The sequence below is a fragment of the Beauveria bassiana genome (genome assembly GCF_000280675.1).
Source record: "Beauveria bassiana ARSEF 2860 unplaced genomic scaffold BBA_S00005, whole genome shotgun sequence".
NCBI classification, from domain to species: domain Eukaryota; kingdom Fungi; phylum Ascomycota; class Sordariomycetes; order Hypocreales; family Cordycipitaceae; genus Beauveria; species Beauveria bassiana.
The window spans coordinates 590,414-607,547 of NW_007930840.1; the positions used below are offsets into that span (position 1 = coordinate 590,414).

Below are 17,134 nucleotides of genomic sequence, written 5' to 3' on the forward strand. Positions count from 1 at the left end.
CCATGTAGGTCCGCCGTGGACCGTACCGAGAGGCGCGACGCGCCGATCCGCAGCGGGGTTATCGTGGGGTTCCGTCCGATGGAGGAGCGAAGCAACATGGAAGTGGCACTTTTTGGTAAATTTCCTTTTGAGTTACCTGACCTGAATGATCTTTCACAGCTTTCTATTTTCTCTGCTTGAATTTGCTCTTCTTTCATGAATGGATATTATGTATGAGCTTGTTTTTGATGCATGCACCGATGGTATTAGGTCTATCTAGTAGTAGCAAAACGCCATGGCTGGCGATGCATAACTCGTTTGCTGCTTGCAATGGGAATGGTCTGGAGAACTTTTCTTCCTTGTGACTATGCAAAGAGAGATGGTGTGAGTCTCCGTAAGCATAGTTATATTCTTATATTGAAAAAGTTGAAAGGAACATGGAATATAAAATGACTGACTGTGTGGTGCGAGAGGCGAAAGAAAGAGAGTTTCGAGTATATAAGCCGTGGGCGTCGTATGATTTGGCTTCGAGGCCGAAATAGACGACACAATTTACGCAAAAGGCTTTTCCGCCCAGCACTGTCTATTTTTGGTTTATAAATGTCACGGCGTACGTCTTTCGTCCAACCTCGACCCTGGTCTGGGGCACTTTACATCGGAGAATAGCGCCGTTTCGACTGGAGCCCGTTATCGTCTGACAAGCGTGACAAGCTATCTCTTGGACAATATTAATGTGCGACATGTCACGACCGCTTAGCCCATCGCCGAAGTCTTTTGATCAGAACCTTCAAAACCGAAGGGGTTTTTTTTTAAAACGTCTGGGAAAGAAAAAAGGGCAGCGTTTGGAGAGCGCCGAGTTAGGTTTCTAATCAGGCCGCTGTGGCTCTAACCCCCCCCCTCCATCCACCCCCGGTTTATTTTAAGCAAGGCATAAAAACGTCATCTCCGTCGCAAGTCTAAAACCGACCTTGTCCACATTGAGCCGTCACCGTTTGTCCAACCGTTCGAACCGTTGAACCGTAATCTCTCTCCGTCCTCTTTCTATCTAAACCACCTACACCAATATCAATATTCACAGCATGACGATACCGACACCGATACAGCCTGCGCCGCCGCCTCCAGAACAAGGCGGCAGCAGCAGCAGCAACATTCGCCGACATTGGGTGCACGTTGCCGCGCCCAAGAATGAGCAGTGGACTACGGCCATGGACGGCGTCGACAAGCTCAAGCTTACCTCGACCGACTTGCCGACACCCCGCGACGGCGAGGTTCTTGTCCAGATCCGGGCCGTGAGTTTCAATTACCGCGACATCCAAGGTAAATTGTTTTTTCGTTTCCTCACTTCGCTCGCACTTTTGTCTCTTGTCGCACCTTTTGCTAACCACACCATACAACCTGATCACAGTCTGCCAAGGCGCCTTCAACTCGTACAACACGCAAGCCCGCCAACAAGCCCTCGTTCCCTGCTCCGACATGTGCGGCGTCGTCGTCGCCTACCCCTCTCCTTCTTCTTCCTCCTCCTCCTCCCCCTCCTCCAGCAGCAGCACCACCCCGCGCTTTCCCCTCGGCACCCGCGTCCTTGCCATCTACCTGCAGAGCCACCTCCGCGGCGAGCCCGACGAGGCCGACCTCGGCTCCGCACTCGGCCTGCCCCTCCCCGGCGTCCTCGCCCGCTACCGCTGCTTCCCCGCCGCCAGCCTCGTCGCCGTCCCCGCGTACCTCTCCGACGCCGAGGCCAGCTGCCTCCCGCTCGCCGCCACCACCGCCTGGACCGCGCTCAACTGGCTGCGTCCGCTCTCCCCCAGCGTCGGCAATACAAACCAAGTCAAAGACGGCGGCGCTAGCAAGACCACGGTGCTGGTGCAGGGGACTACCGCAGTTGCGCTCGCGGGCCTGCAGATTGCCAAGGCGGCGGGGTGCAGGGCGCTGCTGACGGCCGCGACGGACGACTTTGCAAAGCGCGCAAAGGAGCAGCTGCAGGCCGACGAAGCAATCAATTACCAGACGCACTGGGCGTGGGAGGGCGACGTGCTCGACGCGACGGGCGGTCGCGGCGCCGACGTTATTTTTGAAACGGGCGACGGCGTGCGCGCCGCGGCCGGTGGCTCCGCGCGCACGCTCCGCAAGAGCTTCAAGTGCGTCGCGTTTGGCGGCATCATCAACTGCATCGGCTCGCTGACTCTTGGCCGGAGCGACAACAACGACAACGACGACGACAATAACAGCGGCGGCGGCGGCGGCGATGACGGCAAGACGCCGGAGCTGCACCGGTTAAACGTGAATGCGCTGGCGCTCGCTAGAAACGTGACGATCAAAGGCGTGCTCAACGGCGGACGCGATCGGTTGGAGGAGGCGCTCGCGTTTTACGAGGCGCATGGGATCAAACCCGTAGTGGACAAGACGTATGCGTTTGCAGAGGCGAAAGAGGCCATGGCCTATGTCAAGCAGGGGAAGCATTTTGGAAAAGTGGTCATTACCGTCGAGGACGGGACGAAGAATGCTGCTGAGGACGTGGACGACGAGGAAGAGAAGAAGCGCAATGAATGATTTTTTTTCAAGTGGATTTGAGTTGCACATCGACAAAGGCGTTTGGACGTACATAGATTGCTATTTTGGATACAGACATGAGACTGAAATGAATTATACAGCAAAGACACAAACGTTAGAATACCAATACATTTCCACACTTCATCAACCATGATTTACACTATAAACAGCTCGTCCTTTTTCTTTTACAGTGAGAAAAAAAAAACGCTTGTAGACCTCCTTGATCTGGGGGTTAACACTATAAGACATGCCGAGTTTTGTTTTTCTTTGCTCCCGTCTCCATGCATCAACAAGTCTCCCCGTATCCTCATTACCAAATAATTCATCGCGCAAACACCTTGACGACGCCGTCGCCGCCGCCGCTCACGACCCATTTGCCGTCCTGGCTCCAAACGCACGAGCACACGCCCTCGCCGCGCATCACGCGGTGCGTCGTGATTTCCTGCACGCACGACCTCTTTTCCAAGCTCCAGAACCGCAGCGACGCGTCGTGGCCGGCGCTCACGAGCTCCCGTCCGTCGGGGCTGAGTGATAAGCTGGAGATGGCGTCGGGGTGCGCGAGCATATTGTATGTACACTGGCCTATCGAGTTCAAAGTTAGTATGAAATGCAACGCAGTGCAAGAGCGTCAAGCATACCGCTGTTGGCGTCAAAGAATCGCACAAAGCGATCCTCGTGGCCGGTAATGATGTTGCCTTCGACGCCGCTGCCCGCCATGGACCGCCCGCCCGTAGGCCCTCCACCACCCGATTCTTCTTCGTTGATGTTGCTGCCGTGGTGCTGGCTTCCTTGGTCTAGGCCAATCGTCGTGGAGACGACCGCGTTGACGCTCGTCTTTGGTGTGCCGTCGTACGTCTCCCCGCTGTCCATCTGGCCAACCTGCTCGCCAGTTCTCGTATCATACACCACCACTGCGGCGTCGGCGTACGCGACGACAAATGTGGCGCCCGACGTGCCGAGGGGCGCGATGCTCGTTGGGCTGGCGGTGGCGCCGTCGGATCGTTGTATTACATGCACAAGCGTCTGGTAAAAGGGCGAGTTGGATGCCGTGCTGGGCTGTGGCGAGCTGGCGAACCCGCTGCCCGAGCTCATCGAATTGCCGCGCACGCGACGCCCGGGAACGCCTCGGTTGGATCCCGGCTGCGGCGAGGTGAGCTGCGGCGGCGCGCTGACGGACCACAGGCGGACGGAACCGTCTGCGGCACCGGATACAAGCAGTATGCGGTCTGGAGTCCCATATTGACTCGAGTTGCCGAATATGGCACCTAGTGTCGTGGGCAGGACGCACAGAGCCCACACTGCATCTGTGTGACCTTCGAGCGTAGCCTTGGGATCCACGCGGCCACGCTCCCAGACACGAATGGTAGAGTCCTGCCCACCAGAGAAGATCCAGCCGTCGCCTTGCGCGCGACCGCCCGTGGAAAAGTTGGGCGCCGGCGACCACGATGTCAGAGAGAGCACAGCCCCGTTATGGCCGCGATGCGTAAAGTTGGCAATCACGTCAAGATCAGATGCGGCATTGCCCATGCCCGAGTGTGTGTCGAGTCGTGGGATGTGGAATCGCTTGATCATGCCGTCGTCGCCGGCTGTGCAAATCTCGGGCTCGCCCGGGCTGCCACCACCGGAAAAGATTACAGTGCGGACCGTGTTGAGGTGGCCGCGCAGCCCAAACCGCAGCTTAAAGTTGCCGCTATCTGCCTTTTGCGAAGACAAGCTCAGGTCCTGGTCGCTACTCCGCCGCTTCGACATGGAGCTCTTTCTGCGCTGGCTGCCAGGCACCCGACCAGGCGATTTCGGCATGTAGTCTGCGTGAGGAAACACGTCTGTGTCCGGACGGTTCGAAGTAGAGGTGCTCTGGGACTGCGCAGTTTCGGGCAGTGCGCCTTCGGAAAAGTCCCATCCGTCCGGGTCTTGGGGTGGTGCAGGCGCCCTCTCGGATTCCTGCACCGTGCCCAGCGCCTCGACAGATTGAGAGGGGCTAACGCCGCTGTCGTTGGTACCTCGCATCGAGATGGGAATGGGGGCCGACCAGTCGTTGGCAGTTCGATACGGCGGCTGCTCCTCTGTGCGGACCACGACTTGCGGGTGGGAGTTGGAGGTCTTTTGGCCGAAGCTGGATGGATCTTGCATCGAGACTGTGGTGGTGGGCGGATTTTGACGGACTTCCTGCACATGATTCTGAACAGGTCGCGATGGTAGTTGAAAATGTCGGGATTCTTGGGGGGGACCGAGCCCGTACGGGTCAACCTCACGCAGGTCCTCAATCATAGGTAGAGGCGGGGAGTCTCTCGGGGGTAAAGGATTCGCTGGTGCAATCATGAGGTACATGAATTCGGATTGGCACTGGTCTAGGAAATTCTTGAGTTCCTGCCTGTGTGCTTCGTCGTCGGTACGCTCCATCTCCACACCATCTGCACCAGGAACCTGCTGCTTCTCTGCATTTCCTGTAAAATGTCAACATCATGCATTGACGAAAGAGGTGCCAGGTCTACCAACCGTGTAGCCTCTCTCGGATCTTGGCATCACGATCCTTTTGGGCAATGGTGTCGGCATCGTCTGCACTCGTCCCTTTTAGTTTGACAGATTGGTCTTTGACCTTGCGCTCGAGAATGGCGACGTATTTGCGCAGAGCCTTTTGCGTGGCGTCGGCGCGTCGTGCCTGGCCCTCGAGGTTGGCTATCCTGGACCGCATCTCCTGGTTCTCAATCTCCCAGGCATTTCTGTCTCGCTCGTGACGATGCCACTCTGTCTGGAGGAACCGCATGACGCCCTGCAGGGTGTACTCTGTAGCTTGGGGTGCGTTGGTGCCGTTGCTCGGCATCGCAGGCCCCATCTCCATGCCGCCGAAGCCATTTCCAACGTTGGGGCCCATCATGGCGCGCCAGAGGTGCAGCTAGGCGAGCTCATCGAGGAGCAGCCTCCCCAGAACGCGGCGGCGGGCGGTGTCAGGGTGATCTCGCGACAGGCAGGGGAGCGCGACCAATGGGCGGTTTGCATGTAGCTTCAATGCTGAAGACGGGTGTCGATCGGGACGGTTCGCGGGGTCCGGGTCGAAGAAAGGCGGGAGATTCGGCTCGCAGAGAAAATAGTCTGCAGCAAAGACAATGGGCGTTCTTCAAGCTCCCAACTGCTGAGCTTGGTGGTGTCCTTCTCTAGCGGGTGGCTCCAGCCAATAGGCGTCGACTGCCGGCTGTCAGGCCACAAGGCATCAACTTTCTGCAGCCCCTGGATAGCGTCCAGGATGTTTGCGCAGGAGCAAATTCTGTCGATAAGCGTAAATAATAGCCAGATTGGTGCATTGTTTTTATTATGCGATACAGATACGCTTTGGCGGCCCGCTGGCAGTGAGCCTCAACGTCGGCGACGACCTTTGAGTCGTGGCACACGATTATCACTGCTCAGGCACGAGACACGAGGCACGAGGCACGAGGCACAAGACACCCTGTTTAAACTCCTTTCTACTGAAAACGATGCCCTTTGGGCAATCCTCTAGCAACTCGCCATTCTTCTGATTCTGCCTGGATGGCTTTTCCAAAAGCTTCACGCCGACCACCTACAGTGTTGTCTTTGTGCCCGAGGCCACCCCATTCCCATTCGACCCAGGACTCAGCTCTAGAGCCTTCTAGTGCATGAACAAGACCCATGGAAACGTCGATCTGATCCGACAGTTCGTCCACAGCATAGAAGACGCTTGCAGAGCAGCGTGAACAGTAGTAGCGCTGCACATCCGGTGAGCTCTCGTAGAATGTGAGGGTACCGAAGCGACTGTCCTTGCCTGCCTTGACCGCAGCTTTCAGGTCCAACGTGTTGGTGGGAAAAGCCGGTTCGTCTTCCTGACGTCCTACAGCGAAACCGAGTTGTGCGACTCTGGCAAACGTCCAATGCATGATGGGTACGCCGACCATGAATCTGCAGCTGTCGCATGCGTCGTAAGCGGCAATAGGTTTGAGCGTGGCAGGATTCACCCAGCCTGGCAGTTTACCCTGCGCCTTGAGCTTGCTGAAGTCATCATTGCCTCGCCATAGCGTCAGATCAACGCCTTTGCAAATGCACTGGACGCGTACACTCTTCTGCGAAGAACCGTCCGCAGTCCTCTGCTGGCACGATGCCTGCGGCGGCCAGTCACTGTCAAGCAAGCCATCCGCCTCACCATGGCCCTTCCGCCAGCGGGGGATCGGCTGAGAAGGCCCATTTAGGTTCTGCACAAATACCGAAGCACCTCCATCCAGAGTGTCCCCTACCCAAATGTGTTGGGCAACCTTGACCAGGTCAACATTCAAGTTTGGCAGCAAGCCAGCAGCAAGGTAAAAGACATCGGGAGCCTCGCCTTCGAAGATCTTTTGCGCAAACACTGGCGTCCCGCATGTTTCGCAAAACATCAAAGTCGAACTGCTGGCGTACTTGTATCTGCAAAGGGAGGAGCTCAAAATGGCTTCTGGTGATCCTGGCCACTGGACTGCGCAGGTGTACATACCGCCCGTGAGGTAACGGCATTGATCGCAGTGGCAACAGGTAGCTGCAAGTGGCAGCTCGGTAGCCGGGAGTGATGCTGAAAAGGTGTGCGATTTGCAGAGACAGTGCACGCTTATCTCAATATTAGTTGCGTTTGCCATTGTGAGTAGAATGAATTCGAACGATATGTTGAGAGATGCAGCAGGTGAAAAAGTTCAACGTCGGACGTTTTGAAGCCTTTCATTTATTTATACACGCTATTGATTTAGCTAGTTCTGCTAAGCCGACTTCAACGCGGGGTTCACGCCAATTTTCAGCCCGACGAACTAAGTGCACCGTGAATCACTCAGCCTGTGAAGTACAACTGAAAGTAACGTGTCGATCAGTACCCTAACGTGCCGTGAACATGCACTCTGGTTAGCTCCGGCAATTTGTCCCCGAGTTGCGCGGGTTGTCACGGGATAACTGTCGTGGGTGAAATCGTATGTATCATGAATATGTACGTCTAATACAGCCTATATATTTGTGCTTCAACAACAAGGCCCCCCCCTCTTTAGTTCTTCCACTCACCCCAGATCCAGCGGTTGAAGAAGTCCAGGGACGAGACGGGCTGATCCTCGGGCACCATGTGGCCAGCGCCATAGATTTGCATAAAGTTAAAGTTTCCAGAGTGAGTAACCTTTCCGTACTCCTTGCCGCTGCCGCCGAGCTTCAGGGGCTGGACCGAAGCCTGATTGAATGCGGCCTTGCCGGGCCACTCGAGGGCCTTTGCCCAGGCGCGGTTGCCGAGCCAGTTGCAAATGTAGTCGGCATCACCGGCGTAGATGAGGACGGGAATCTTGGCCAGCAGGCCGGGCACAACACGGTAAATGGGCTTCATCCAGTCACCAGTGTTGGAAAAGGCTTGGTAGACGCTGCCGTCGCACAAGGTCCATTTGCGCTCGGCACCAATGGCCTTTCTGGTGGTGTTGCTGTTGAGGAACTGGGTGCTGTATTCGGGCGTTCCCTCGCCGTTGTTCTTGCGAATGTCATACACGTCTTTACCAGAACGGCTGTAGACGCTGAGAACGTTGTTGTTGCAGTAGTTTGTAGCACTCTGGCAGGTGGAAGCGTTCTCGGTGTCGTAGCAGCTCTTGATGCGTCTCTTACACTCTGGCAGCGCATTGTCCATGGTGCGACAATCTGACTGACCCAAGACAGCATTGTAACCCCCCTGGCCACAGGCCATGGGGCGGTAGTAGTCGTACTGAGTAAGAGGCTCGGTCATGCCGTTGCCCACCAGGATAGACTTGAGGTTGATGTTGCGGTCGGCGTGGGACAGGATCTCGGCGGCTGTCACGGGAATGTAGTGGCCGGCATAGGACTCGCCCGAGATGTGAAAGTCCTGCGTGGCGTACTGGGGGTACTGCTTGAAGAAGAAGGTGAGCAGCGAGTAGAGGTCCTTGGCGCTGGCGACGCTGGTGCCCACGCTGGTGCCGCTGTAGGAGAAGCCCGTGTTGACGGGCTGGTCGACAAAGATGACCGAGGCATTGTTGTTCCACGAGTAGTTGTTCCTTACGGGCTTCAAGTCGGAGCGCGGGATAGTGGCAGGGCCGAGCTCGGTGAAGAGGCCGTTCATGGAGGAGCAGCCAGGGCCACCGTTGAGCCAGAGGACGACAGGGTCCTTGGCGGGATTATTGCGAGACTCAAAGAACCCTTGCCAATGTTAGCCATGTTGTATGTGATATTGAGTTAGTCGAGGGGGTTTACTGCATACAGAAGAACAGGTGCTTGTCATTGGCATCATCGTCAATGTAGCCGCTTAGCTGCTTGACGGTATCGACCTTGAGCGCAGAGGGGTCGACAATTCTCGAGCGCAGAGTGTAGTCCGCCAGGTAACCATCAGTCTTGGCGGTCTCGGTCGATCGCTGGCTCAGAATGTCGGAGCCATGGAGGATGTGATCCCACTCGCTATCAGGAATGCGTTCGACATTACCATCAGCATGAACAGAGGCCACGAGCCCCACGAGGAGGGCAGACACAGAGAACTTCATCACGTATGAACCCAAAACAGCCAAGTGATAATACAAAGGAGCGGGATAAGAGAACTTGACTTTGAGAGGGGGCGGCTGGCGATCTTTTATCCTCTTTGAACTGGCGCTGCCTATCTGAACAGTTGCCTGACAGTCAGTCACTCACTTCTCCCGGATTCATTTTTGTCCCGCTAGCCATGACGACATTTCACAGAGTAGCGCATCGTAGAATATCCGCCAAGTGGCCATCATCTAGCCTATGAAAATCGTCCTAGCGCAGTATTAGGAAGGTCAAAGAACAAAGAACGGTCATGGAGCTGGACCACATGTACAACTAGAGGGAGGGTAGCATTGTCCGTGGACAGCATGGAGCAACTTGGCCCACGCTCGAAAAGTAATGACCTAAAGAGGAAAGTTGATAAAAAAGAGCATGGGCCGAGCTAGCAAGCACGCGAGAGTGACTTGTGAGCGATCGGCTAGCCTCACTCACTTGTGAGCATTTCCGACGATGAAGCGATGCTCTTTGAACCAGACGAGCTGAGGCGGCCATCTTTAAAGTGAGACATTAAACGTCGATAAAGATTGCCAACCAACTAGATCATCCCACCTGAGCATTGTTTTTTCGACCACACGGGCGCAAAGTTGGACTTGGGGTTTCAGACGCTCCGTGACCCCCAAGCGCTCGGCTAAACCAAGTTGAGCAAGTCGTTAATACAAGGTCGTATTTGCGCTACCCGAAGATGGAATGCAGCCACAATCGCAAACCTTGAATTATCCATCAGGCCCTTGGGGGCGGAACCCGTGCTTCATCCAGCACAACAAATGGATAAGTCATGCTTTTGCTTTAATCACAACTCGTCAGTCATCATCCTCCTCCCACACGGGGGGGATTCGGATTCCAACAAATCACAAGGCTAAATAACTCGAAACCAAGATCAGCAGTCAGAGTATCCAGCACGGCCCCTGAAACCCTAAAACCTAACCTGCTAATCGCCCAACACTAACAGATATCCAGGTGGCGCTCACCCCAGAGAGATCAGGCTCCGGCTCCCACTTGATGTGGCGTGCCAACAAAGACGAAACCTTGCAAGAGAACTTTGCGGGCCGGCCAACCAAAAGCGGCAGCCGGCCAATGGATAAGCATAAAACTACCGAAGTCCGGGTGGCCCTTGTCCTTGTGCTTGCCTCGGCACTTGCCCTGTTTCAGCGAAAGACCTTTTGTAAAACTGACGGCATTTTATTATTATGTAGCACTCTTCATTTCAAACTTGGCTTGTATGTGAGGAAACTCGCTGCGTCCTATGACCCCCCAACCGGGAAAGATTTCGAGTAACATTTCAAGTGCCGAGTAGATGGCTATTAATAACGCATTACAGGGACTCTATATAAAACTGAGAGGCGAAAGTAACGTTGATTTGACATGGGGAACTTGGTGGGGTTGTCAGGAAACAAAGTAATGGGTTGTTCAACTGGGTAGGCTATTTATGGGAAATTATATATACACAGCGCCTTCCTCATTGAATCGCTGCGATTGTCGGACCTTTTGATCACGGGCCGATTCATGGCGCATATCACGCTGTAGCGCTTGCCGACTTTCGGACAAACCCTTGATCTGACGAGGCTCTTGGCAGCATCAGGGCCACGATGTCGGCCACGCCTCGGCAGGCAGCACGGGCAAGTGCGGGCCGACGACCCCGCGAAGCAGATTCTGCACATTGTGCAAGATTCTTGTTAGATGTGCATTGTTCACTGTATGGTATTCACTACAAGCTATTCACTACAGGGTATTCACTGCATGGTATTCATGCTGGCCGTCTCCAAGTAGGACTTTAAGTCCGGTCGAGGACGACAGGGCAGCAAGGCACTGGACAAAGACCATTCAGGCTTGTCGCTGCCAGAAAATAGACTACCGATACTAAAGGATGCTCAAAAAGCTGCGAGAAAATGTTGGAATAAATGCCACTTACGCAATCGCAATCGCAATTGTATCAGCATTACCCCGATTCGCGAGCCGGCAAAAATCTCGGCACGCAACAAGCGGCCGGGCCATCGCTTCAACTCAAGCCACGTAGCTATCAAAGATATAACAGCCAAGTCCTACCTCTACTTTGTTATCCTCAAAGTCGATCAAAGTCGATCGAAGCCAGAGTTGTCAGTAGAGTCTACTCTGGAATTTTGTGCAGAATCTCGTCTTGATTGAGAGAGATTCTTATGAAGGCACAAGACTTAGACATCTAGTGCGCTAATATAGAAAGGCTTATTAACTCTTTGCGGTTTTACAGGACTAAGCACCATAATTAGATGCTGCATGTATCTCGGAAATGTACGGCTCGTCAATGCCAGCAACTAGCTACTTTGGCTGGAGCACTTTCAAGAGCTGATGCTCAATCTTCCCAGTCTCGTTTCTGTACCCACAGGCTTGAGATTAAGAGATGGAAGCATTTCTTACCCACGTAGTCGTATGTGTTTCCTGCTTTGCGCCGCGGTAGGCTTCTAGTCGCATGGGCTCTGCCACCATGAAGCCACTCACAGCTCTCAGTCTATTTGTGCGTAATTGTTGGCGAGGAATGGCAGTATCCTTGAGTAATGTGCAGGTGCTTGATTAAGAGCCTGCGATAAAAATCCCATACGATAGTCTTTTGCAGCACAAATAGCGTAAATTTACTCGGGACAATACTCGACCCAGATGCGTAGGCTCTCTTCCTTTGCCCAAGGAATGCTATACAAGCCCAGTTTCAGGCAAAAGCAGGGTCTTGCCGGCAGGGAAATTCCGATTTACTTTAGCACTCGATTGTCCCCAGGCTTGCCGACCAACACACCAGCCACAATAGTGCAGTCAGTCAAGAAGGTTACAGGCATTGGTGATCAAGAGTAGGTCAAAACCCAGTTCGCGTGTGCCAAACATGTGCTAGTCGCGACTAGTTTAGGCTTTAATAATCCCGAAGAGATCACAATCAGGCTGTTTCTCAGTGTGCTCTCGAAATTGACAGTTTCATCAAGGGAAAGCCCAGACAGAGATTGCAATACTCTCATCCCAGTCACAGTGCGGAGAGAAGCATTACATACATAACATGAAAAGAAATCAGTGTCATGACGAATCAAAACAGCTCTCGGCCCTTTTCTGGCGCTGGACAAGGAAGTTTCGCAAAAGCTGCGGTCCGAACGGCAAGGTGATGGCTTGAACGGACAGGTCTGCGCCAACAAGCTCAAAAGCAACTCGGGCAATCTGCATGACGGCAACTGCAAATGACTCTGTCTTGAGCTGTGAATACGGATATTTCGTCTCATCTCACACTTGTGACGCATTTTTGCTACTCAAAAGTTCTTTTACAGTGCGTTTATGTAAGATTTGCCATTCCAAGACAGCCACGAGACTCGAGCAAATAGGACCAACTCTTCATAGAGCCAGTGAAGCAGTCTACAAAGGTGACTCTCAGTTTATATCTTGTCAAAGTAGGTTATACCTGCTTCAAGACATGTACGAGAATCAGAAAATCTTTTGACCTGTCTCGAGGAAGAGGCTGTTCAGGGTGTGCAAGCTGTCGTCCCTGACGAGCAAAGTCGGCATACGAAGGAAGGCGAGGTCGCCTTGAGCTCTCACCAGTAAACATATGAGCCCCTACGCTACGCTGGTCATGTAGTTTTTAAGCAAGAAGTTGACAAAACTCGAGCCAGCAAAGGAGATCAACTTTGAGTTGCAGCAGCTGCAGACATCTCCCACTCAGCCATGTGCAGCAATCTCAAAACGGCGAGAGCCTTTGCGAATTAAGGGTCTCGTAGGCTTTACATATTTCAAAGAAACGAATCCTTCATTCTTGACACTGCCTGCAAGTGACCTTGCCTGCAAGATGGAGCGTTTGGGCAAGTTTAGAAGCAGCTTGCTTTGACAATCTTACAGTGTCGATGACCAAGACGCCCTCTACGTTCATCACACGACTTTGTAGTTTTCTTTTTTTTCTTTTCTTCCTTGAGAGGTTAAACTTCTCAGGTGCGCATATTGTTCTCGACCGAGACTCGTCCGAGGCTGGCTGAAAGAGGCCTGAGCCACCAGCCTGGCTTTGCCTCGCAGTCACTTATGCTCTTCCAACCAAATCGGGTACTACGACCCTTGGGTATCTTCTCCGGCACATCCGGCTTTTGGTGTCTAGGACGTTAAACCCCCATTCTATCATTGTCCCACAAGGACGTCGCCATTGGCAGGTATCAACTACGTGGCAAAGACACGACCGAGCTGTATCAGAATTATGCACTCATACTGCAAGCCTCCTCCCCGGAGAGAGACACATTGCTCGCACCTTTTTCTCTCTCTCCAAGTTTCTCAGCCATTAAAGCTACGCTATCTAGCAAAAGAGCAAAAAAAGGACCAAAGGACTGTTCCAACAACCGTAAGGAAAACGCCCTCATGCGCACCTTAAAAAAAAATCACGCCAGAAAGGATCAGGTGCTGGGCTGGGCTGGGCTGGGCTAGGTGGGATGGGTGTGGTGACGCTAGAGCAAACGGGCAACGGGCCTTTTATTTTATTCAAGTCCATCATATTTCATCTTTTTTTTTCTTTTCTGCAAGACAGCGAGAGGGAAATGCCGGCGTGGGAATAAACCAATGCCTTCTCTGGTGGTGGGTGTATGCACGACACGGAACGATGATGAAAGTTGGAAGATGACCTTTTATTTTATTTCACTTTATTATTTTATTTTATTTTTCGCTCTTTGACAGGCAGCCACCCGCAAGCCTCATCGAGGTCTTGTGTACCTGGGGCACATCGGATACTACATGAAATCACCCGACGCGGGCTGTGACATCCAAGTTGTATGCTATGCCATGGACCTATGGTATCAAGGTCTGTAGAGTTGCGTGTGTGTATGTGTGTGGCCCGTTCAAGCCACATGATGCCATCTGTCAGAAAAGGCGCACACTCTCTATCAAGATGTGCAGATGTATATCGCGGTAAACTCAATGTGACCTCTACCGTCCCCGTACCCTCCCCGTGCAGTAGTGGCCAGTTGCTAGTCAATTACCCTACTTAGTTCCTTAAAGTAGTATTTATGTACAGACAACGACAAGGTGGTGTGTAGGAGGTGGATTAGAGGCCGTGACTGGGAACGACATCACGCTGTCGCTTTTGACTGGCGCCTGAAGACTGGAAACCAAAAATTTATTGATGAGATAGTAAAAAGGGGCGAATGACGGGTGAGTAGGTCAGTCATGCACGACATCACCCGCCAAACAATGGGCTTTACCGCAGCGCGATGTAGCGATGTGATTGTGACGTTGGGGGTGTGGCGTTTTGCTTTCTTTTTTGCATGCGCAGCTTCGATTCCCAGGCATGATATGATGGCCTTATTCGACCGTGGCTGAAGAAGTTGTAAGGGTTGCCGCTGTGTTGACTACTGCTAGACTTAACTGGCAAAGAACTAGGCCTCAACCCTCGGTGCAGGGCAAATCATCAGTAATGCAACTCTGTACTGTACGACGTTTTCATTCGATATAGACCGCGAGCGATTAATATCTCGGAGCTCTGGGGGGGGGGTTACACTTTTTTTCGCCACCCACGGACATCTTCTTCCCTCACAGAAAGAGAAATCGATTAATTACGCACATACACAGCAAGGCTACATCGCCACACTCTTCGAACCCCCCCTAATGACAAACCGGCTGCGAAAACCAATCATAAGCTCCAAATGACCGCTCACAAATCATGGCTAAATGTGTAGTGTTGGCGTCGCGCCGCCACGAATAAGAATCAGCGGCCTTTTTCCGCGGAAGCTACAAATGCCGCTAACAAAACAATTATTAAAAAAAAAAAAAAGGAAGAAAATAAGAAAGTGAAAACGAGAGGGGGTTTCGTATTTTGCTGTGCGACAGCATCAAGTTGGACAAACTTGATACTTGACACTTGGCAGTTGACAGCCGCTTATGTTTACCAGTAGAGTTTTGCTTTGCGCCCCCCCGTGCCACCCTCCTTACATTTTTAGCCACAACTAGTTACGGATCAATTCGTACGACCAAGCCGACAATGTATCAGTAGCAACAAGAGGAAGAAGAGGAAGAAGGAGGGGGGGGCGGTTAGCCACTCGGGGTTGAGACATGCGACGCATCACCAGATGCTGCAACCTGCAGGCTATTGAAAGCGCTGGACATTGCTTGCATATCTGTTTTTTTTTTTTTGCTTTTTTCATGTCGCTGCTGGCCAACACACATGGCAAGTAAGAAAGCGACGGGGCGGGCTTTCAAAGTCTTTTTGCTTCAATCCAATGTACCTGGAGAGGGAGAGACGGATGCGCCGGAAGACCCAGCAAATGCTCTATGTCCTCGAGTCGTAGAAAATAAGAACAACCGTCGTATTCAAGTGCTCTCTGCAAAGTTTGTCTTGTTCTTTTCGCATCACGGCTGCGAATCTTGAAACATTGTACAAGTACGTCGGTTGCCAGGACATCTTTGCCTCTATTTACGGCTTCAGCCGCACTACGCCTCTCAATCACTCTTACCCATTTCTCTCCCGACTTTGCTTTTTCCCCTTCTACTTCGTAGCCTCGTCTCTCCAGACTATTGTGCCGAGGCGCAGCGCTAGTCTGCAAAGAATAGATGCAATGATTTCTTCTTCAGGGATGCCATTTCCATGTACTTCGTCTTTGGTGGCTACGGCTTGGGAGGCGAATGTCCGATTTCTTAGACAAGCGCATGTGTACAAAGACCTACATGTAAAGACTAACTCACCCAAGCACTTTCGGCAACATTCAATACAAGAAGAGCCAAGAACTCGTTGAACGCGCAACGCAACCCATGGCTGATGAGTAAAGCTGTGCCGCCTCCCGCCCGCCCGTTGCCTGGGTCTGGTCGGTCGGTACCTTGCATGATGGCCCAAGATAATTGTCCGCGCCCGCCATCAGGAAAAAAGGGCACAAGGGCCAAGAGGGCATCGTTCTTGTGCCTAGTCCAAAAAGATACGATTTCAAACGCCCGCGCGGCCCGTCACCTCCCCACAAAGAAAATCTATCCATCATGAATCCTGAACCATGCCTGTGCTTCTTTGTCGTAGGCTGTACAAAGTAGGGCAACCCATTACCCGTCTAGGCCCTCAACCAAGTAACCAGAGCCTCGTTCGCGAGTTGACAAAAAGCCGAAGCGAAATGGCCGCTGCCGCAAGACGCTGCATAACAAAAAAGCTTGCATGTATTTATGCCCTTGAAAAGTCTCGGCCGGCATCCATCTTCAACATGATGCATAAATTGACCATTCACACCTTTTGCCCACTCTCAACCACATGCTGCAGCTGTCTTCACAAAGGCTGTCATGAAAAAGTGATGCATCAGATTTGAGTGACGGCAGCGCCACCAGTTGTCCTTCCCGTCCCCGCCCCTCGTGAGCTAAATAACACCCCAGCCATCCAGCTAGTGAGGATGTGAGGCTTCGCTTGTCTTGGAGGAGCCTAGACATCCTGGTCGTCTTTTCATTTCGAGCGACATTGTACATTGTAGGGCGCGACGGCGTCTTTGTCACATTTGGGGAAACGAGTTGACCAGAATTACACCAACCCCCAGACAAAAGTGACGTCGAGTCTGTCAGCAGTACGGATTAGTCAGTCTCGAAAACAAGTCTTCCCTTGTCGCTGATGAGTTGACCATGAAACTGCAATGCTCGCATCATGGGAATCTTCAAACATTGCATAAATAGGCTCGGAAAGACAACGCGTTGCCTGTGAAACCTGATTCTCTCGTCGTATGCATCTGCAGTTTGTAATGGAGGTCAGATCGGCAACTTTCCTCCCTCATGATTGCACAGTGCTGAAAGAGGCGCCTTGGCATGCATGACGAGCATGTTGCTTGCGTCAAGTCCGCTTTCGTATGATTTATTTATTACCAGCCCCGAAAGATTATGGAGCTCATAAACTCAACGACGGAGCCGGCATGTTATTAGTGGCATGCGCGGGCCGTTTCGCGCGAGCGACGAACTCATGGGGCGATACTCGACGAAAACGCAGCCGTGTACCCAATGGCATCATGTACACAGCAGATGAATTACATACACCTGATGATATCCAACGCTGATCAGAACCAATACATTAGTCAGATTTCAGCTGTGTCTGTACGGAAGAGTAAATAGTTAGTACACAAGTGAGGCTTTGGCTGGCTGAAAATCAAAAGTA

General features: G+C 52.7%; 4 protein-coding genes across 4 annotated transcripts; 1 reads left to right on the top strand and 3 right to left on the bottom strand.

Moving 5' to 3' along the window:
* Window positions 1-1,058: 1,058 nt before the first annotated feature.
* Window positions 1,059-2,526, top strand: BBA_02479 (zinc-type alcohol dehydrogenase-like protein; the record flags this gene model as incomplete). The annotated part of the gene is made up of 2 exons (XM_008597576.1): window positions 1,059-1,296; window positions 1,385-2,526. The coding sequence occupies 2 exons, from the start codon at window positions 1,059-1,061 to the stop codon at window positions 2,524-2,526; spliced, it is 1,380 nt and encodes a 459-aa protein (XP_008595798.1).
* A 322-nt stretch (window positions 2,527-2,848) lies between these two features.
* On the bottom strand, window positions 2,849-5,398 carry BBA_02480 (stalk rot protein; the record flags this gene model as incomplete). The annotated part of the gene is made up of 3 exons (XM_008597577.1): window positions 2,849-3,108; window positions 3,165-4,970; window positions 5,023-5,398. 3 exons carry the CDS (start codon window positions 5,396-5,398, stop codon window positions 2,849-2,851), a joined length of 2,442 nt encoding a protein of 813 aa, XP_008595799.1.
* A 586-nt stretch (window positions 5,399-5,984) lies between these two features.
* Window positions 5,985-7,139, bottom strand: BBA_02481 (DUF636 domain-containing protein; the record flags this gene model as incomplete). Its single annotated transcript, XM_008597578.1, has 1 exon — window positions 5,985-7,139. One exon carries the CDS (start codon window positions 7,137-7,139, stop codon window positions 5,985-5,987), a length of 1,155 nt encoding a protein of 384 aa, XP_008595800.1.
* A 392-nt stretch (window positions 7,140-7,531) lies between these two features.
* BBA_02482 (carboxypeptidase Y) lies at window positions 7,532-9,011 on the bottom strand (the record flags this gene model as incomplete). Its single annotated transcript, XM_008597579.1, has 2 exons — window positions 7,532-8,673; window positions 8,735-9,011. The coding sequence occupies 2 exons, from the start codon at window positions 9,009-9,011 to the stop codon at window positions 7,532-7,534; spliced, it is 1,419 nt and encodes a 472-aa protein (XP_008595801.1).
* Between the last annotated feature and the right edge of the window lie 8,123 nt (window positions 9,012-17,134).